The sequence below is a fragment of the Budorcas taxicolor genome, chromosome 5, assembly GCF_023091745.1.
Source record: "Budorcas taxicolor isolate Tak-1 chromosome 5, Takin1.1, whole genome shotgun sequence".
Classification (NCBI taxonomy): Eukaryota; Metazoa; Chordata; class Mammalia; order Artiodactyla; family Bovidae; genus Budorcas; species Budorcas taxicolor.
In genome coordinates, this window is record NC_068914.1 from 160236838 (window position 1) to 160258660 (window position 21823).

Consider the following 21823-nt stretch of genomic DNA (forward strand, 5'->3'; position numbering starts at 1 on the left):
GATTTGGAGCCTCTAAGTAGCAAGTGGCTGTCGCTCAGTCGCACAGTCCTGTCTGACTCTTTGCAACCCCAAATAGCTAATAACCGCCCATTAACCGAGAAGGAGCAGAAAACACAGTTGCCAAGGTGTCATGTTTCAGCCACTGTAGGGGTGGGTGGCAGCTCTCCTAACCCCAAGGCCATGTGCTGGGCATGATACTGGACTCTGCCTCAGGCGGGCGGGGTCCCCCAGACAGCCCAAAGTCCAGTGACATCAGCTGGGCCGCCTCACAGCCTCAGCTAAACGAATGCTCACTCTGAAGTCCTCTGAAGGCCAGGTGTCATCTCTCCCGAGAAATGCAAGATGCCATTGCCCCCTTGTCGGGGTTTCCTGACGCCTTATTCTGAAGCGCAGTCCTTTTTCTGTTTCCCTGCAGGGCCCGCTTACGCCTCCTGCTCTTGGCACTCTGTTGGCATTTCCTGCTTCTCGTCTCAGAAACGGGGACATGGGGCCTCCCTCATTTCACTCTAGACTCTTTTTTTTTTCTTCCTTATGTGGGATCCTAGTTCCTCAATCGGGGATCAAACCCGAGTTCCCTGCAGTGGAAGCGTGGAGAACTTACCCACGGGACTGCCAGGGAATTCCTTTACTCTGAACTCAAAACTACTCCTGTTCTCAAGAAAATGACTTGTCTTAAGAATTATCCACATTTAGACATTAATGTCCACTGTTAACCTAATGTGATTTTAATGCCAAGCTTTGGTGTGTATATTTACCTGATTTAAAAAACCATCAGCAGGATTTCCCTGGTGGCCCAGTGGTTAAGACTCCGAGCTTCCATTGGCTGCGTGGGTTTCATCCCTGGTCGGGGAACTAAGATCCCACATGCCATGTGGCCAAAAGTAAACAAACAAAAATAAAAACCATCTGCATCTCCAGTGTATTTCCTCCCCAGCTTTTTTCAAACCATGGTTCAAGTCCTACCTGAAATCAATTTTGTGAACCGCCCCAGCAGTTATCTGAAAGTGAAAGTTGCTCAGTTATGTCCAACTCTTTTCGACCCCATGGACTTTACAGTCGATGGAATTCTCCAGGCCGGGATACTGGAGTGGGTAGCCTTTCCCTTCTCCAGGGGATCTTCCTAATCCAGGGATCGCATCCAGGTCTCCCACATTGCAGGTGGATTCTTTACCAGCTGAGCCACAAGGGAAACCCTAACTTTTTCAGCAGTTTTAAACAGGAAAAATAAGATGTCCCTGGTGGTCCAGTGGTTGAGAATTCACCTGCTAGTCAGTGTAAGGGACATGAGTTTAATCCGTTTTCTGGGAAAATGCCACATGCAACTAAGCCCTGGTGCCCTAGAGGCTGTTCTGTACTCTAGGGAAAGCCACTGCAGTGGCAAGCCTGGGCACCACAACTAGAGATCAGTGCGCAGCAGTGAACCCAGCGCAGCCATAAGTGAGTAAATAAAAAATTTGGAAAAAACTTCTGGTGACTGACCCCCTATCTCAATGACTGAGACTACTTCTCTGCTCCCCTTCAAAAACTCATAACCGAGCAGAATCTCCGGAGGTGGTTGTTAGGGGACAGAGAGCCCGCCACTTCCCCCAGACTGCTGGCCTTGGACTAAAGGCAGTTTGCCTTTCTGCCGTTTGTGAGCACTGATTTAGGAAGCAGAGAGCAGCAGGACCAGCGCTGATGACGACGCTTGACCTAGCAGCCCCCACCGGGCTCTCAGCGCCTGTCCGCAGTGCGGCCATGAGCAGTTCCCCTGGAACTGAACTGGGGTCGGCAGGCACCCTGGCCCTGCTGGGTCTGGCCCCACGCTGTCCCCAGGCCCAGGGCCCTTCACTCAGGGCTGGGCCCTCCGCCTGCTCACCCTCCCCTTCTGGTCAGCTAAGGGAAGGCCCGCGCCCACTTCCAGAAGCCCCCAGCTCGACACCACACCCCCGGGGCGACATCACACTCTTCAGTCGTTTGGCAGCCTGTTCACTGGGCGCCCTCCTAAGTCACTGTTGACTAAAAAAAGATGTACAACTTGAGAGTTGCAAGTGAAGTTTTATCTGGGGCAAAATGAGGACTGCAGCCGGGAGGCAGCATCTCAGACAGCTCTAAGAGGCTGCTCCAAAGCGGCAGTGGGGGAAAGTCAATAAGCTTTTGGTGAAGGGGGAGTTCAATCCCCTGAAACACCCAATTTACACAAGGTTTTTTGTTAGTCCTGAGGAACTGATGGCACCTTGAAGGGATTTGGTGCTTCTCTAGATAGGAGGAGATGCCAGGATGGAGATCATAAAATATGTTCCTAAAAACATCCAACCAAAGACCTGTCCCTCCAGATTCCCTGGAGCACAGAGCGCCTCACTCCACACAACTCCCTCAGGGGTTGTTGAAGGTCAAGAGCTATTTTAGCAGCATGGGGTTCAATCTCCGTGGAGGCAGATGGCAAATGCCTTTGTTGTTCAGACCTTGGCAATGCTCTTGGTAAGTGCCAATTTGTAGTTGACATCACACACACACCTGTGTGTGCTGGGAACACACACGCGCGCGCGCGCGTAGGAAGCGCTTAGTGTGTCCGGCAGCTGCCGGCAGAGAGGTAAGCCGGAGCCAGGAGTTCAGGGGGCGTGGTCACAGGCCCGCCTGGGAGCAGCGGGCAGGGAGGAACGCAGGGCGCTGAGCACCCGCTTCCGCCCGGGCCTCTTCTGCGCTCTCGCCGCCAGGGGAGGGCGGGACTTCCGGCTAGGAGCGGAAGCGACGGCGGCAGTGAGGGAAATCGGCCGCTGTCAATGCAGGCGGCTCGGCACGTCGTGTGCGCCGTCTCCGGCGGCGTGGACAGCGCGGTGGCAGCGCTGCTGCTGAGGCGGAGAGGTGAGGAGCCCGAGGGGCCCGGCCGCCCCCGAGCGGCCCCTTCTCGGAGAGCCCCGCCTGGCGGCGCGGCGCCCCGGCCCTCACTCTGCGCCTGGGGGTCGGAGAGCGCGCGGCCGCCGCTCCGCCTGTCGGGGAGCGGTCAGGCCCGCACTTGCCGCCGGGGTCGAGCAGGGGAGAGTGGGGCCCCGACTCCGGGCGGCCGCGTTTCTCCCCGGCCCCGAGGCCTTGCCCCCGCGGCGGCGGCGGCGGCGTCCGCACTCAGCCCAGGCCTGAGGAGCGCCGCAGCCTCCGTGGAGGCCCTTATCTCCACGACACACGGCGTGGCCGTCTGGCTGCGTGTGCGGCCAGTCCCGACGGGCTCTTCAAGTCGCGGCTGTGCTTTCCACTCGGTGGGTGACAGACTCTCTGCGCAGGAGCGCTTCGGTTGTCTCAGGCGCCTGTCGGGCGCCCCCGGTCGGGAGCCGAGGCTCACTGCCCATCTGACTCTCCGTCCGTGTGAGCCGCTCCGGTTGGGAGCCCTCCAGTACCTAGTGGCGCTCGTAGGTCCTCTGTTGCTGAGGCGTCTTTCGTTCTTCGGCACTTGGAATGCAGAGGGAACCCCAGGTTCCTGACAAGTGATTCAGGCTCTTCCTGTTTGTAAAATGGAGGCACCGCCCACCTCCCAGGGTTACTGGAGGTGAAAGTGAAAGAAAGTGAAGTCACTCAGTCGTGTCCGACTCTTTGTGACCCCATGAACTGCAGCCCACCAGGCTCCTCCGTCCATGGGATTTTCTAGGCAAGATTACTGGAGTGGGTTTCCATTCCCGACCCAGGGATCGAACCCAGGTCTCCCGCATTGTAGGCAGACGCTTTTACCGTCTGAGCCACTAGGGAAGTTACTGGTGGTAGTAGTAATAAATAACAGGACACACAAAGCCTTTACCCCAGTGTCCAGCACACGTTAGGCACTCAGCAGTAGAGGTTATTAGTTAGTATTAATAACCAAACTGTCACAAAAGGTGTAATAAAAAGTGTCAAATACAAGTAGAGACAGACTGTGAGCATACATACTTGCGATGGGGAAGGGAATCAAAGCATCACAGAGATGGTGGTGTTTGCGCTGAGACTACTGTCAAAGCCAAGTTCATATGTTCAGTGGCACAGTGAGGCCAGACACACTGAAGTTTTGAGTTTGGAGCAGAGAAAGGTTTATTCATCTAGGAGGTAGCAACCTGAAAGATGAGAGACCTAAGATCCTCTCATCCGTGGTATCACCACTTGGAGGGGGAGGAGGAGGAGGAGTTCCTAAGCAAAGGCTGGGGCTCAGGAGGTAAGGAGCAAGCGTTTCTGGCGGAGTCGACAGCAGGTGCAAAGCTCAGGCACAGAAGTGCTGGCTGGGTCTGGGAGGGAGAGTGAGGCAGAGAGGAGGTTGAGCGCTGCTTGTGGAGAGTGTTCTGTTAAGGGCTTCAGAGTGTGTTGTGGGAGACAGTGCAGAGCCCTCGAAGGGTTCTGACTAGGCGGCGACACGTCTGGGGCGATGGTGGCAGACATCCCTGGGGAGACTAGTTAGGTTATCTTACTCCTTCAGGAAGGCTAGCGCTCCTTCCCAGAATCCAGGCTGAGCAGCTTCACAGACCAGCTTCCTTGGGTTTTGCTCCTCTGGGCAGGAAGCTGAGGGGCAGAGCAGAGAAGCAGCAGGTCCTCCCCTCGACGTGGAGGTCTCTTCCAGTCTCGTCGGAGGTGCATATTCTGCTACGTGCCTCCGAAGCGCTGTGGCCTCCTGGAGTGCCAGGGCCTCCGCCACGTGAGTGGTCACGTCTCCAGGAGAAGGATGATCAGGCACATGAGGCCATGGAAGGGGGCGTGTTTTAAGCTCTGGGGGTGGAGTTGTGTATTTGTTCTGCGTAAGCCCTTGTTCTGTGCTGGGCACTGCCGGGCTCTGGGGACACATGGGTGTGTGAGACGGCCCTGGCAGGTGGCAGAGTGCCTCACTTTAGTAGCTGCAGGGGCGCGCACAGGAACAGTGGGAGCCCAGTGTAGGGTGCACTGTCAGGGAAGCAGGGTCCGGGGATGTGGGAAGCAGAGAAGGGAGGACCTGCTGGGGTGGGGCTGGTGGCCTTGCTCAGGCAGCCTTTCAGTGTTTGGCAGAGCTTTGTCACCGAGTCTCTGCTCTTTGGAATACCGTGTTAAAGCTTTTACAGTCCGGTGCCTGTCTTTCATTACATTCAGCCGGCCCAAAAGAAACGTTTCTCATACGTGGTAGACACCTGTGTACTTAGAAAGTCGGTCTCCCCCACGTTTGGTTTGGTACTTTGTCTGCAACAGAAAAGGGGAAAAACCGGTCTCAAAGTATATAGATGTGTGTGTGTGTTAGTCGCTCAGTCACGTCCAACTCTTTGCGACCCCCAAGGACTGTAGCCTGCCAGGCTCCTCTGTCCATGGAATTCTCCAGGCAAGAATACTGGAGCGGGTTGCCATTCTCTTCTCCAAGGGATCTTCCCGGCCCAGAGGTTGAACCTGGGTCTCTTGCATTACAGGCAGATTCTTTACCATCTGAGCCACCAGGAAAGCCCTGTGATAAAGCAACCAAAATTTTTTATGTCTTTATGTCTGATGACTTAGAATCTAATTCTTACTGGGTAATTGGAAATAACTTTTGAATTGAGTTTACTTTTCTGATAACTGAACGGCGGTTTTTATTTGTTTTGAAAAATTGTGTAGAATTTCTGCTTTTCTTTCATCCAGTCACATTGCTAAGTCTCTCTGTATGTTGACACAGCATGGGGACGTGAAGATGGAAAGATGCCATCTCGTCCACACCTCCGGGATGCTCACACCTCCGGATGCTCACTGTCAGTTCAGCCCCACAGGGTGCTGTGATGATGGAGGCCTTTACCGAGTGCAGCAGAGGGTCAGGGTGGGAGCCCCTGCCAGAGCGTCAGGGGCGGTTTGCATTAAGATGTGGTCAGCGCTGCAGGCCACGTGGCGGCGGGAGGGACAGCCAGCCCCAGTGCACAGAGGCGCGGAGCCCAGGAGGCACTGCCTTTTCCACCAGGTTGATGCTACGTCCTCTCTTGACCTTGCCCTCCACTCCTCCCGCCAGGTTACCGGGTGACAGGGGTGTTTATGAAGAACTGGGACTCCCTGGACGAGCGCGGCGTTTGCACTGCCGACAGAGACTGCGAGGATGCCTACAGAGTGTGCCGGATCCTGGACATCCCCTTCCGCCAGGTGTCCTACGTGAAGGAGTACTGGAATGACGTGTTCAGGTGGGGGGCTCCCGATGTAGCGCGGGCCCTCTCCACGGCAGTCCTGCCGGGGTCAGCCAGGCTAATGCCAGCCAGCGCTTTCTCTTTTCAGGCCGCGGTGCGGGAGACCACATGTGGGAGGCCTCGGCCGCCCCTCGGAAGTCTGGGTTGGAAGCCAGGCCTGCGTCCTATTACTTGTTCCTATTACTGTGCCACATGCCAGAAGTCTCTTTAACATCTCTTGAACCTTGAGATGTTTCTGCTGCTAAATTAGCATGAGAGAACGAGGGCTCAGGTCTGCTCTGGAAGGCCGGCTATGGCTGGTCCCTGAGGGTGGAACCCCTGGGCTGTCAGTGTCGGGCTGAGGAACCAGCTAGGGTGCTGGTTGAATAGACACCCGAGGCTGGGCGGGGCCTTGCAACCTGCACCTCAGCAGGCGCCCTGGTTGGTTCTCGGATGGGGTTCCCTGGCTCTTACTTTGGGAAATGGCGCAATGGGCCTCGGTGCCTGGTGAGTGCAGATTCAGATGGAAAGCGCAGCTGGCTTTAAACAAACGTTTGATGAAAATACTGAAAATGATTCTGTACTGAAGCTCCTATCTTGCAGAAAATTACAGTTTTAGTGAAACAGGGAGAAACTCTAAGCAAGTCATGTAGCTGATTTATTTTTCCATAGGATGTTTGACACTTAGAAATAAAAAGGCTTTTCTTTTCATTCCAGTGATTTTTTAAATGAATATGAAAAAGGAAGAACCCCTAATCCTGACATAGTCTGCAACAAGCATATCAAATTCCGCTGTTTTTTTAATTATGCTGTGGATAACCTTGGTAAGTGATTTAAATTATCTTCATTTATCTTTTTACAAATCATGAGATATCCAGGAGCTGAGGTTGGTTTCAGCATGTATCTTCTGGATCTGAGGATGTAAACCTTAAATTTGAAGGGCTCACCCAGCATTGGGCAAGTATTTTTCCTCCAACTCCGGAGTGAGAATCACAGCTGAGCCGGGCAGAATTGATACTTTTGAACTGTGGTGCAAGAGAAGACTGTTGAGAGTCTCTTGAACTGCAAGGAGATCAAACCAGTCAATCCTAAAGGAAATAAGTCCTGAATATTCATTGGAAGTACTGATGCTGAAGCTGAAGTTCCAATCCTGATGCGAAGAGCTCACTCATTGAAAAAGACCCTGATGCTGGGAAAGACTGAAGGCAGGAGGAGAAGGGGACAACAGAGGATGAGATGGTTGGCATCACCGATGCAATGGACATGAGTTTGAGCAAGCTCTGGGAGATGGTGAAGGACAGGGAGGCCTGGCGTGCTCCAGTCCAGGGGGTTGCAAAGAGTCAGACACGACTGAGCGACTGAACAACAACAACTGATTAACTGGGCTTCCCTGTTGGCTCAGTGGTGAAGAATTCGCCTGCCAAGAAAGGAGACGTGGGTTTGATCCCTGGGTCAGGAAGATCCCTGGAGAAGGAAATGGCAACCCACTCCAGTATTCTTGCCTGGAGAATCCCATGGACAGAGGAGCTTGGCAGGCTGCAGTCTGTGGGGTCACAAAGAGCTGGACACAACTTAGCGACTAAACACTTCTTTGGTTAAGCACTGGGTCAGTTTTGCTGCAGCTTCCGGGAAACAGTCTCACAATCCTGAATGTCTGTGAAGTTTTCACACAATGCAAGGCCTCTGGATTAGTATATGCCTTGGTAGGTTCTTTCACTTTTTTCATAGTGTGGAAAGAAGAAATTGATTTTACTGGATGGTCCTTCACTGTGATAAAAGTAATATGCATTTATTCAATTCAGTTCAGTCGCTCAGTCGTGTCTGACTCTTTGCAACCCCATGAATTGCAGCACGCCAGGCCTCCCTGTCCATCACCAACTCCCAGAGTTCACTCAGACTCACGTCCACCGAGTCAGTGATGCCATCCAGCCATCTCATCCTCGGTCATCCCCTTCTCCTCCTGTCCCCAATCCCTCCCAGCATCAGAGTCTTTTCCAATGAGTCAACTCTTCATATGAGGTGGCCAAAGTACTGGAGTTTCAGCTTTAGCATCATTCCTTCCAAAGAAATCCCAGGGCTGATCTCCTTCAGAATGGACTGGTTGGATCTCCTTGCAGTCCAAGGGACTCTCAAGAGTCTTCTCCAACACCACAGTTCAAAAGCATCAATTCTTGGGCGCTCAACCTTCTTCACAGTCCAACTCTCACATCCATACATGACCACAGGAAAAACCGTAGCCTTGACTAGACGGACCTTAGTCGGCAAAGTAATGTCTCTGCTTTTGAATATACTATCTAGGTTGGTCATAACTTTTCTTCCAAGGAGTAAGCGTCTTTTAATTTCATGGCTGCAGTCACCATCTGCAGTGATTTTGGAGCCCCAAAAAATAAAGTCTGACACTGTTTCCACTGTTTCCCCATCTATTTCCCATGAAGTGATGGGACCAGATGCCATGATCTTCGTTTTCTGAATGTTGAGCTTTAAGCCAACTTTTTCACTCTCTTCTTTCACTTTCATCAAGAGGCTTTTTAGTTCCTCTTCACTTTCTGCCATAAGGGTGGTGTCATCTGCATATCTGAGGTGATTGATATTTCTCCCGGCAATCTTGATTCCAGCTTGTGCTTCATCCAGCCCAGCGTTTCTCATGATGTACTCTGCATATAAGTTAAATAAGCAGGGTGACAATATACAGCCTTGACGGACTCCTTTTCCTATTTGGAACCAGTCTGTTGTTCCATGTCCAGTTCTAACTGTTGCTTCCTGACCTGCATACAGATTTCTCAAGAGGCAGGTCAGGTGGTCTGGTATTCCCATCTCTTTGAGAATTTTCCACAGTTTATTGTGATCCACACAGTCAAAGGCTTTGGCATAGTCAGTAAAGCAGAAAGAGATGTTTTTCTGGAACTCTCTTGCTTTTTCCATGGTCCATGCATTTATTAAAGAAAGTTTGAAACCTACAAGCAAAAGAAGAGGAGGGAAAGTGTCGTCTGTAATTTCCTCCCAGAATCAGAAAGAAAGGCTTTCTGTTGCTTGTCTTCCAGTCTCCCTGCACACTGAGGAGAGTGGGATCCTGCACTTTCTTTCTCTGCTGAACGATATCATAGGTGTCTCCCCAGTGCCATTAGAGATTCTGTGTAGGTGGCGCTGTTACTGTGCAGTGGTGCTTTATTCAGAGTCTCCTGTGGTGTTAAACATTTTGGTTGTTTTCAGTTTTTCCTTAGTATAAAAAGCACTGAAATGAGCTTTTGTACTTAAACCTTCGTGTACATGTTTGACGTTTTCCTTTCTATTAAGGTAGAATGAATAAATAGATGTTAACTTTTTTTTGGACATGTGGCTTGTGGGTTCTTAGGTCCCGGATCAGGCATTGAGCCTGGGCACTGGGAGTGAAAGCACTGGGTCCTAAGCACTGAACTCCCAGGGAATTCCCGACACTAACTTTTGAAAGGCTCTTAGAGATGCAGCGAAAGCTTGTAGCTAAGATTTTATCAGTTTAGAGACTTCAAAGACTACCTGTTTAACAGAATCCCAGGAGTGTGTCTCTTCCCTGGGATCTGGGCATTTGGGGAGTGGGGCAGGTCCCCTGCGCAGACCGCCTGGTGTGAGACCTGGCACCTCTGCCCCATGGAGCACCCCGGGCTCGGACTGACCAAGGCCAGCAAGTGCACTCCTAAACTCTGACCCTCGTGCTTTAAAAACCTCCCAGGCGCAGATGCGGTGGCGACAGGTCACTATGCAAGAACGTCCCTGGAGGATGAAGAGGTGTTCCAGCAGAAGCACATCAAGAGGCCGGAAGGGCTCTTCAGAAACCGGTTTGAAGTTAGGAACGGTGAGTACACGTGTCCAGGCCAGGGCCGAACTATTTGGGAACGACGCAGTGACTGTGGGCTGTCAGCGCGCTCTGCCCGACTTCTCCCCGTGTTTTCCAGGCGAGCTCGTTGGCTTTGGTTTGCTCTTCAAAAAAGGACAGTTGCCTCAAGGGTCATTCCCCGCGGGGCCTCCAGCTGGCTCAGGCGGGTGCCCAGGCAGGGCTGCTAGGAAACTTAACCCAGTTCTGGGGAAAGCAGGCGACAGTGGCCCAATTCTCAGCCTTGCATTGTCGAGATTGAGGTGTGACATACTTCAGTGTGAAATGAGGCTGTCTCCTGACATTCATGGCACAGGTCTGGCAGCTTGCTTCAGAAGATTACGTGTATAAATTATCAGTGTCAAAGGGCACGAGGTGTCGCCAGCCTAGAAAGTGCCAAGCAGTCGACTGGAAGGCTGTTGTTCTGCAAACAGTTTCCTCGGATGCAGGACCATAGGGAACCTGTGCTGCTCCAGATCTCGCCTGCCCTGGCCTGCCTCCTGTCCACTGCCTCCCTCTCTGACCCCAGAGGTGTCCCCTCTCTGCACCCATCTTAGCAGGGCCAGCAGGCAGGTCTCTGGGTCCTCTTCCCTGAGGAGAGGAAGCTTGGCTGCATCGCTGGCAAGGGGACCTTGGGTTGGGGGCTGGACCCAGCCTGGTTCTCCCAACTCCACGGTCTCTGCTCCTCCCTGGTTCTCCGTGTTGTCCGGCCCAGTTACAGGCCGCAGCTCAGCTGCCCTGTGATCTCTCCTCCCCTCCACCTCGCGGCAGCCGAGGCCACAGATCAGTGAGCTGACCGGGCCCAGACCAGGCCGCCGCTTTCCCGGTGTTGAGAAGGCCTCCTGCTGCCGCCCGCACAGCACTGTGTCCCCTGGAGGGTGTGGGGGCGGGCGGAGGGAGACATGACCGCTTCCCTCCCCGGTGCTGCCTGTACACTCCCAGGCACCCCTCACCAGGAAAGCAGCCCCCCACCCCACACACTGGGAGGGCCTGGCCGTGGCCGCCCAGCCCTGCTGCCCAGGCGCTCCACAGCGGAATCAGGCCCCAGGACCCAGGGGTCGCGGCTCTTGGGGCGCTAGTAGATGAAGGATTTGTGTCTGTGTCGCGTAGCACGCCTGCTTATCTCCTGGAAAAGGTGCCGCCGCGCAGAGCTGGCAGGGCCTTGCTGACCAGACTGATTGCACAGTGCCTGCTCTGGTCTGTGTTGCTGTTGTAACAGTGCCGCAGTGTCTTTGTTCTCTGCGTGTTTTCAAGACACTATAGACTTTTTATTTTGTCCTGACTGAATTGCCCTGGGGGCTGGAAGAAGCCTCCTGGCCTTAGTCCTTGGGGAGAGGGCAGCGCGCCCAGCCTGAGCTCCTGTGCCCTACCTGTCCCAGGGGCAGCCTGTGTCCTCACCTATCTTGGGGCAGGTGGCACGCTGGCCAACCCGGAGCAGGGAAGGTGCTGAAGGGAGCTCTGGGTGCCGTCAAACCCTCCCTTAGTGGGGGTCCCTCTTCCTGGTCGAGGGCTACTTGCTTTCTTTTTTAAAAATCATAGCTTTTTTGTTGTTTGTTTAAATTTAGTTTTGAAACAAAAATAGTATTTGGCAAATGAGTCTGCCTACTTGATGACTGGTTGACTGGACTCTCTTTTTCACTTTTCACTTGATTTTGTTGTTTTATACGTAAAACCTGATGGAATGGAACCCATGTGATTGGGCTCAGTTTCCAGCTCTGCCCTCGTCTCCCTGCACCCCTGTGGGCGGTCACTTGAACTATCTAAGCCTCCCTGAAGATGGGGATAAACCTGTCATAGGGCTAACATGAGGGTCAAATTTGAGGTCGTGGAAGGAAAACATAAGCAGCCACACAGAGAGCACGTTGCACGTGACGGGCCGGGCCACACGCTGTGCCTGGGCTCTCTGTGCCTTTTGCACGGGTGTGAGCTCGGCGTGTAACTTGCTGTGGCTTCGCCCAGCCCTGGTCATGACGCATGGAGAGCGGCCGTGTCGCTGGCCTCACGCTCTGTTTCCTCCATTGGCCACTGAGCTGCAGGGCGGAGGACCCAGTGTTCGTGGTTGTAGAAGGTCTGTAACACGCCAGGCAGGACCCAGCAGCCCAGAGGCAGAGCTGGACCTTGTTTTCCGAACCCCGTCCCAAGGCCAGGGTCAGGCAGAGGTCTGCACCACTGCCGTCAAGCTGGGAACAGTCTTTACAGTGAAACAGACCTTTGGAGGGGCTTCCCAGGTGGTAGAGGACCCATCTGCCAATGCAGCAGGTGTAAGAGATGCGGGCTTCCTGTAAGAGACCCCTGGGCTGGGAGATCCCATGGAGGAGGGCACGGCAACCCACTCCAGTACTCTTGCCTGGAGAGTCCCATGGACAGAGGAGCCTGGCGGGCTGCAGTCCGTGGGCTCGCAGAGTCAGACACGACTGAGGTGACATAGCGCGCACGCAGACTTTTAGGGAAACCTCAGAGGAGCGGCTGACAGGCGTCAGCTTGCACTCCAATCAGTCCAATGTCTCCAAGCGGGGAAGCGGGTTGAGAAGCGGGTGCTGCTGGGGAGTGTGGTCGGCATCCACTGGGGGCGGGAGGTGAGGAGCAGCCAGGGTGTGAACTCCTGTGGTCAATGGAAACAGCACAGCCCACACTGTCTCAGTAAGGTTTGCTGTGAGGCTTCTCATTTGATTTTCCCAAATGTGGCTCGTTTCGTTTTCTTCTTAATACTTAATAATGTTTTTGTCATGTGATGTTTAATCTTTGAAAACATAGCCTAACACATGAGCCGGAATAAATTCCCTTATCATGTAAAATCTCCCTTCCGTGTATTTTTTCAACAGTAGATGAATTAGGGATTTGAATTTTTCTTAACCATGGCAGCTCTTTTTTCTGGAAGTGTGCTGTTGAGTATTGATCTTTGTTTCTGCCAGACCAGGGCTCATCTGTCAAAGTAAACGGAAGGACACTGTTAAAAGCAGAGCGTGGTGGTTTTTGTTCCTGCAACATCTTTTGTTCTTTACTCTTGGCAGCGGTAAAACTCCTCCAGGCAGCTGACAGCTTTAAAGACCAGACCTTCTTTCTCAGCCAGGTTCCCCAGGAGGCGCTCAGGAGAACCCTCTTTCCCCTGGGGGAGCTAACGAAAGATTTCGTAAAGAAAATAGCTGCTGAGAACAGACTTCATCACGTGCTTCAGAAGAAGGAGGTAGGGCTGAGGGGCGTCGCTGCTGGCAGGGGCCCCGTTCTAGGGAGACACAGGCAGAGTGTAGGCGAGGACGCCGGGCGACGGCCGTTCCCACTTGCTCGTCTCACGCTAGACGTGTCAGCTTGGGAAGGGACCCTGATCTCGACCTCTGACCCTACTGCAACCTCGCCCTATGGCCTGGCTTGTGCTTCCTGCTCCCGCTCTGGCCTGAGGGTCTGCAGCGAGCGCAGGCCCGGCGGGTCCTGGCGGTGGCGCTGCTTACGGTGGCGCTGCTTATAAGCGTAGCCGCCGGGTCCTTGTCTGGGACCTGAAAGAAGCCCCTCAAGGTCTGTGTGTGGCTCTGACTGGTATCTGTGGCCCTGGAGGAGCGGAGCCGGGCCCTGGCCCAGAGGGTGGGGTGGCTCGGGGCGGGTGAGCCCCGGGAAGCCCTGTGTTGTATCCAGTCCTTGCCTGGAGTCTCCAAGTGGAGCGCGGGACCCCCGCCTGGCTGCTCATCTCACACCTGGCCTTCCGTTCGTTTCAGAGCATGGGCATCTGTTTTATTGGTAAAAGGAACTTTGAAAATTTCATCCTTGAGGTGAGTGTTCTTTGATGCGAAAGACTGGGGCCCTGTTTCTGCTCTGAACCTGGAGCTGTTGGTGATGGAGCCCTTGTTTTCCAGTATTTACAGCCTCGACCTGGTCGGTTTATTTCTATAGAAGACAACAAGGTTCTGGGGACACATAAAGGTGAGACGCAATCTGGGGCTGCTTTTCATGCTGAGCGCCTTGAGGCTTGGGGCGCGCCTGCGTGCTGGGGGTTCAGGCGGGGTGCCCCAGGCCCTGCTGAGCAGCAGGGGTGTTGGAGGGCCACAGGGAGGGGCCTGCATCTCTTGTGGCTCCTCAGGTGCTGCAGCCAATAATAGAGGGTGCGCCTGGCTCAGCAAGCCTCACCTCGAGTCAGGTGTTCATGCACGCGAGAGAGAATAGAAGGCTACAGGAAAGTTCCACCCTGGGGGAAGGAGTCAGGTTGACTGCAGAGCGCGAGTTCCATAGGACCGTGTGAAGAGCCAGGACCACCCTGCTTCCTGGTGGGCTGCTGCTCCTCATTCGCAGATTCTTCTGGGTTGGGCACCCCCAGTCTGTGCTGGGCTGGCATGGGAGGACAGGTCAGGTGCCCAGGTGGGAGGACAGAGGTGGGGCTGCACCGTGGGGGCCTGATGACAGGCCCCTTCCTGGTGCCAGTGTGGGGGTGGGGCTTAGATGTCACGGGCTCCCCGAGAACCGAGTGTTCCTGAGGCGGGAGGAGGGGCCGGCCCTGCTGGGGACAGCGGCAGGGTGCTCCCAGCCTGTCCCGGCAGGAGACGGCCAGAGCCTTGGAGAGCCTGGTCCAGGAGGGGAGCGCTGAGCCTGGGCGCCGCGGGTCCCCTGGCCCCCACCGGGTCTTGCGCTGCTGGGGGTTGGGGTGGGGGTGCACAGAGGTGGTTGGAGAGCACTGGGCACGGAGGGAGCGAGGCTGCGCGGGTGGCCCCGCCCCATGTGGTCGATACATGGGAGCAGGCTCGCCGGTGAGGCCCACGGAGGCTCAGCAAGGGGCTCGTGGCTTCCGGCGGGGCACTTGGTCCACCTCCTGAAGGAGTGGGCCCTGCTTACTGCAGGCTGGGTGGCCCCGCGGCTGGAACTGCTCCTTGCGGGGTGGGAGGTACAGCCTAACCCTAGCTGCCTCAAGCGGTCCACAGAGGGGCGCCTCCTGCCTGCCATCCCCCGTCCCACCAGGATGTTTGCGAGAGGACTCCTCCCACCTCACTGAGAAATTGTCTCCGTAGGCTGGTTCCTGTACACTTTGGGCCAAAGAGCCAACATAGGAGGCTTACGGGAGCCCTGGTACGTGGTGGAGAAGGATGGTGCCAAGGGCGACGTGCTTGTGGTGAGTCGGCGGGGACGTGATGGAGGCCGGGCCGGGCAGAGCCCACGAAGCTGAGCAGGCAGGGTGGGGGCTCTGCAGGGCCTTTTCCTCTGCACCCTCCAGGATTGGCGCCACTACCAAAGGTTTTGTGTAAGGTACTTGTTAGCTCTTCCTGTATGCCCATCACGCTGGCCATCATCACGTCAGTCCCTGTAAGTAGATGTCACTTCTCTGATTGTACACAGTGGACGGACCCAAAGCTGAAGTAGTGTGCGGAAGGCCGTGTGGACATGGGGTGGTCAGTGCCCGGGACGGGCCTGCTCACGAGGGGCCCCAGCGCATCACTGTTGAACAGACAAGGACGGAGCTGGGGCCAGCCCAGGCCGCCTGCTGCAGCTCTGGAACCTGGTGCCTAAGCAGGGCCTACGGACATTTTTAGTGTCACAGCGTTGGGGCGGGCAGCAGGTCCTGCTGGTGTGTAGCAGGTGAAGCCCGGGGCCCTGTCCCCTGCAGAATGATCCAGTCCCAGTCTCAGCAGGGCTGGAGGTGAGCAGCCTGGCTGAGCGCACACTCTGTTCTTAGACTGGGTGGAGGGCCAGCGACCCCACCCACCATGGCTGGGACATCTCCTCCTGGGAGAGCCCTGGTGCAGAAGTCTGGACAGCGATTCTGATCGGGTTGAATTAAAGTGACTTTCGTGTGATGTTCAGCAGTGTCTTTTGCTTTGGGAAAGGCTGGTCCCTGAGTGGGTCTCCTTGTCTACTTAGGGCCCGAGAGCCCTGGACTCGATGTTCTCCATCCTGCCTCGGGGCCCCTGCTGGGTGCTAGGAGGCCAGGGTGTGTGGAGGCCCCAGGAGCCTGTTCCCAGCCACGTGGGGCTTGGTGGGATCCCTGTGGGAGTGTGGCTGGCCTGGGTGTCCGGGCACTGGGCAGGCAGGGTGTGGCGGGGACGAGAGGAGTGAGGCCGTGGGCGGACCGCGTGCTGGCTTTCACTCTGCGCTCATGTGCACAGGGTTAGGGAGGCTCCAGGGATGCGTGTGCGAGTCTCCCCGGGTCAGTGTGGTTTTCCGTCGTGAATGCAGTGCACCGAGGGGGCTTTGGGGCAGGGACCCTCTTCTGAGGGTGCAGGGCGCCACAGCCTCACGGTCCGTCCCACAGGCCCCCCGGACAGACCACCCGGCCCTGTACAGGGACCTGCTGCGGACTGGCCGTGTTCACTGGATCGCAGAGGAGCCGCCTGCTGCCCTGGTCCGCGACAAGATGATGGAGTGTCACTTCCGCTTCCGCCACCAGATGGCGCTAGGTGACTGCTCAGGGACCCGTGGGCCAGGGCAGTTAGGACAGGGGGTGAGACCGGGGCAGGGAGGGCCTCAGTGTCCAGATCACACAGCCCGTTCAGCTCTCCTCGCCCTCTGCCTATGCACAGACAGGCTGGGGGCACTGAGGCCAGCTGAGCCTCCTTTGTCCGGGATGCAGGGGGTTCTTGGGAAGGGCGTGGGGGCCTCGGTCCAGCGGGCGGGTGGGTGGCAGGTAGTGTGCGTGCCCACCTGGCCCCGGCTGGGCGGTGCTGCGCCCCTCTGGCTGCTGCTGTCCCGAGCTCCCTTTGTCTGCACTTCCTGCTCCTCCTCCCTGGGGCTAAGGCCTGAGCCTGTGCACTCAGCAAGGCCAGCGCCCCCTCCAAGGGTCCTTGTCTTCCACCCAGTGCCCTGCGTGCTGACCCTCAACCAGGACGGCACCGTGTGGGTGACAGCTGTGAAGGCTGTGCGCGCGCTCGCCCCAGGACAGGTGAGTTGGACTCCGGCTGGCTGGTCAGATGGGGTTGTGGCCCCGCAGCTGTGTGTGGCCCTTCTTAGCACCAGCTCGGCCTGCAGAGACGCAGGCTCGTGGTAGAGGCTTCATGCTCTGGAAGGACAGACGGCCTGCCCTTCTTCCAGACAGTGAGGGGCTGAGGGCAGAGGGGTGTGGGGGTGCTGGTCACACAGCCAGCCCTGCGCCTAGCGCTGCTCTCCCAATCGAGAGCACACGGCCTGGCTGCCATGCGGTCCCGCCCTGGCCCTCCTGTGGCCTGGGCCCCGGGGGGCGAGGACGGAAGCAGGGGAGGCGGTGCGGGGCCCGCCCTCCCCAGCGCTAGACCAGCCGCGCAGATCCAGGCCGCTCGGCACCTGGAGGCTGGGTCCTATTGCAGGTGATGCGGCTTCTGTTCCCCCAGTTCGCCGTGTTCTACAAAGGGGACGAGTGCCTGGGCAGCGGGAAGATCCTACGTCTGGGGCCGTCCGCCTACACACTGCAAAAGGGCCAGAGGACATCCAGCATGGCCACGGAGGGCTCCAGTGACAGCCCGGGCCTGGGGCCTGCACCCTGACGGAGGCGGAGCGGCTGCTGCGGAGCTTGCGGGAGGAGGGGTGGGGGAGCGGAGCCAGGGGGCCGTGGGGGCTCAGCACTGCCACCCCCCCGGTGACCCGGCGGCGCTCCAGTGCTGGCTGGAGGGTCTGTCCCAGGTGGCCGTTTGTAGGGTTCCTTCCTCACAGCCCAGAAGAGGCAGCATCCAATAAAAACTCTGTCTGGGACGTAGGTTCTGACGGTGTTTTTGGGGGCCGGGGCCCAGGATGCTGTCTCAGGGCTCCAGGGCACTGGGGGTGTGTGGCCAGGCAGGAGACAGCATGGAGGGGATGGGTCCCGCTTCTCTTGTCTCTCCATTCATGCCTGTGCCTGCCCTCCCCTGTGGCAGGGCCATGTGAGCAGCCTTGAGCCGAGTCCCAGCCTGCAGGGTGTCTGCCGGGGAGGGCTGCAGGCTTGAGGCCCCTCTGAGTGCGGCCCTGTCCCAAGTCCAGGCAGCTACACAGAACCCCCCATCACCCCACCAGAGTGCCCCGCGCCGTGGCCAGTCACACCAGAAAACAGGGGGCCTGGGCCCCTGGGCGGGTTCACCGTGAGGCGGTTGGCGGGTGCGCTCGCCTTGGTCCGTTCAGGCGCCGTGACAGAACTCACTGACGCGGGAGTCTTCTCTCTCAGCTGCCCAGGCCACGTGTCAGACCAGGGTCCGGCCTCGGACGGGACGGTGCGCTCACAGGCGGGGAGAAGGCCACAGCTCCGTAGGGACTGTGGGCCCCAGCCGCCCCAGGGTCTTCTGTCTGTTCTGCTCCATCGGTAGAGCTGCAGCCCCCCTCCCCTGGCTCCAGGCCCCCAGCAGGGCGCGTCCCCAGGGTGGGGCAGGGGACACGGCTGGCACCTCCCACTACACTGCGTGGCTTCCAAGACCAGGGGCCCCCCAGCCAGGCTTGGCCAGAGAGGCTCCGCTCAGCCCAGCTCGGAGGCAGACCTGCAGTCGCTCTCCGCGTTGTGCTGGGCTGGGGGGCGGGGCAGAGAGGCCAGCAGCGCCCTTGCGCACCTTCAGCCCCGCTGGGAGGCCAGGGCTGAGACACCACTTGTGTTCTGCCAGCTTCAGGGGCAGCATGGAGCCCCCCTGGGCTCAGGCTCCCCGGGGTCCACTGCCTTGGGCTGGGGCTCTCGCCGTCTGGGGAGCCTCCACGGTGGGAGGAATGGTGGCTGGAGGGGGCCAGCGGCAGGGACATGGACCAGCAGAGGAGAGGCTGCCCTTCTAGCCTCCAGATGGCTCTGCCTGTCCTGCTGGCCCGATGCCAGGCCTCCAGCCAGGTCGGCCAGTGGAGGCAGGAGGAGGATCACAAACCTGCCGCTACCCCTGGCTCAGCAGTACCCGTGGGAGCCTAGAGGCCCGCAGTGCCACCTTCTCCTGGGCACAGCCTGCCCCCCAAGTCCTCCAGGCCCACAGTGCCACCTCCTGGGCACAGCCTGTCCCCCCCAAGTCCTCCAGGCCCGCAGTGCCGCCTTCTCCTGGGCACAGCCTGCCCCCTCCAAGTCCTCCAGGCCCGCAGCGCCACCTTCTCCTGGGCACAGCCTGCCACCCCCCCCCCCCAAGTCCTCCAGGCCCGCAGTGCCGCCACCTCCTGGGCACAGCCTGCTCCCCCAAGTCCTCCAGGCCCGCAGCGCCACCTTCTCCTGGGCACAGCCTGCCCCCCTGAGTCCTCCAGGCCACTGACTGACCCTGGGAGGTCCCTGGGCAATGCCTCTGACAGCTATAGCTGTAGGCAGGGGGCGTGGCTGGCCTCTGGCTCCACCTGCTGGACTCGGGCTGTAAGCCCGTGACCTTCAGAGGGGCTGGGGCTGGTAGGGGATGGGCTTCCCTGCCTTCTTCCCCACTGGTGCCCGGTCTCCAGGCCACGGTCACCCCACACTGGGCATCCTGAGTGAGGGCCCGAGCCGCTGCTTTTACACACCGACCCCCGTCTCTCGATGCAGACGAAGGGTTGCCCCGCACCCCCCACGTCACTTCAGAGTCACCTTGGCGAGACAGACCCCCGAGCCTGGCCTGTGCTCCGCTCCTGGGAGGCTCGAGTCCGTGTCAGGGTCAGCCCCTGGGGCCCGTCTTCTGCCCGCAGCCCTGGGGCTCTATCGGCCTCTTGTCCATGTCCAGGGAGGCCTTCACAAGGCCCAGACTTCCCAGCACCTTCGGTGTCTGCAGGAAGGGTGGCTGGGGCAAGGCAACAGCTGTGACGTGAGGGCCAGTCACTACTGTTCAGTGTTTCTGTGGCTTGGATGAGGTTCAGCGTTCACGTCTGTTCAGTGATTTTGTCTTGAGGTGTGGGTCCCGGAGCAGCCGTGGCTGGGGTTGGTGTGGAGGGCAGTCATTCTGTCCACGGGAGGACACCCAGGCCCAGCAGACACACCTGCTCGCCTCTCCCCAGGGGCTGCTCGCCTTCTGAAATGCGCCCCCACAGGAGGCTTCTGGGCTGACGAGCGCCTCTGTTGCTCTCAAGCCTGAGCTCTCTGAGAGGCGACTGTCCGTGGTGGACTTGAGACGAGGCCGGAAGAGAGGCCTAGGGGGAGGGCGTTTCTGGGCGTCTTTCCTCTTTCTCCTCCCAGACCTGACCCAAGGGTGGCCCGACCTCTGGAGCTGTGTGGCCAGCACCGGGGCGAGGACTCCCGGAGGCCCGGGAAGAGGGGCCCTGTGGGCTGAGATCATGGGGTCCCCGCTGTTTTTCTTTGCCCCACAGGTTTTCCCCAAAGGTGGCCCCAGTTGGGTGGAAGCGTGGCAGTGCAGGCGGCTAGGACCCTGGGGGCAACCCATCTTTCTGGGCAGAGAAACCAAGGAAGGGGCCCCGGGAGTAAGCGCACGTAAGGCGAACCCAGAGAGCAAGGCGTGGGCAGAGCGGACCCCTCGCTCCACATACGCTGACAGGCGCTGGCTCGCCCCAGTTGGAGCAGGCCCCAAGCAGCGTATGAAAGGCTCCGAGAGCAGATGGGCCGCAAAGCACCCCGGGTCCCAGGCTGACTGTGCACCATGTGTGCAGGGCAGGCCCAGGGCCGCACGGCAGCAGCCGCAGAGGGAGGCAGGGCTGTGGTCTGAGCCTCACTGGGTTGACTGCCTCCTAAAACAAACAAAACCAACATCTGCCAGAGGATCTTAACAGGACCCAGAGGCCTGTGACGTAACATTGGGTGTCTAGGATTCAGTGTGGAATTCAGTGTGGAATTAGCCAGAACCAGGAAAATGCCAAGGGGAAAGAAAACAGATTTTGGGCCCCCAGATGTCCAAGTTATCTAAGAATTTAAAGTTACAACCATGCTCTATGACGTAAAGGTAAATACTTCTGAAATTCATGGAAAATTAGACGTCTTTAGTAGAGAAATAAAAATTATAAAAAGAAGCCATGTGGAAATTTTAGAACTTAAACTTACAATATCTGAAATTTAAAAAAATCACTGGATGGACTTCATAACAGAATGGATATTAAAGAAGGAATCAGTGAACTTGAAAGTGGCTCACTAAGGGGTAGGATGGGAAGGAGGGTGGGAGGGAGTCCCAAGGGGAAAGGGATTTACATATACTTACAGCTGACTCACGTTGCTGTATGGCAAAAACCAACATAGCATTATATAAATTTTTTAATAGTAGTAAAATGGTAGTTAACATTAATTTGGTTTAAAAGGTACAATCTATGTATATGGTTTTGATTTAGGTTTAGTTGCTTAAATCGTGTCTGACTCTTTGCAACCCCTAGAGTGTAGCCCTCCAGGCTCCTCTCTCCGTGGGATTCTCCAGGCAAAAATACTGGAGTGGGTAGTGATTCCCTTCTGCAGAGGATCTTCCTGACCCAGGGATTGAACCTGAGTCTTCTGCACTGCAGGCAGATTCTCTGCTGATTGAGCCACCAGAGAAGTCCAACGACGAGTGTGTGTGTGTGTGTGTGTGTGTGTGTATACACGTACCCCCATATATGTTATATATCCAGGGAAGCCCAATGACGAGTGTGTGTATACATGTACCCCCATATATGTTATATATCCAGGGAAGCCCAACGACGAGTGTGTGTGTATATACACACACACCCCCATATATGTTATATATATATATATACACGTACCCCCATATATGTTATATATATATACACACACCCTCATATATGTTATATATCCAGGGAAGCCCAACGATGAGTGTGTGTGTGTATGTACACGCACCCCCATATATGTTATATATATATACATGTACCCCCATATGTTATATATGTATACACGCACCCCCATTTATGTTATATATACATACATGTACCCCCATATATGTTATACATCCAGGGAAGCCCAACGACGAGTGTGTGTGTGTATACCCATATATGTTATATATATATACACACACCCCCATATATGTTATATATATATACACACACCCTCATATATGTTACATATCCAGGGAAGCCCAACGACGAGTGTGTGTGTATATACATGTACCCCCATATATGTTATATATGTATACACACA

General features: G+C 56.6%; 1 protein-coding gene across 2 annotated transcripts; it reads left to right on the forward strand.

Moving 5' to 3' along the window:
• The first annotated feature begins 2717 nt into the window (after window positions 1-2717).
• Window positions 2718-17406, forward strand: TRMU (tRNA mitochondrial 2-thiouridylase). Of its 2 annotated transcripts, none has more exons than XM_052640208.1 (11): window positions 2718-2844; window positions 5927-6054; window positions 6792-6898; window positions 9781-9903; window positions 12933-13105; window positions 13629-13682; window positions 13767-13833; window positions 14910-15010; window positions 16148-16292; window positions 16692-16774; window positions 17199-17406. In XM_052640208.1, the coding sequence occupies exons 2-11, from the start codon at window positions 6011-6013 to the stop codon at window positions 17349-17351; spliced, it is 1050 nt and encodes a 349-aa protein (XP_052496168.1). In that variant the 5' UTR covers window positions 2718-2844; window positions 5927-6010; the 3' UTR covers window positions 17352-17406. The 2 variants fall into 2 exon arrangements, with proteins under 2 accessions (XP_052496168.1, XP_052496167.1); XM_052640207.1 differs by having other exon boundaries at window positions 2724-2844; window positions 5927-6092.
• Window positions 17407-21823: the final 4417 nt, after the last annotated feature.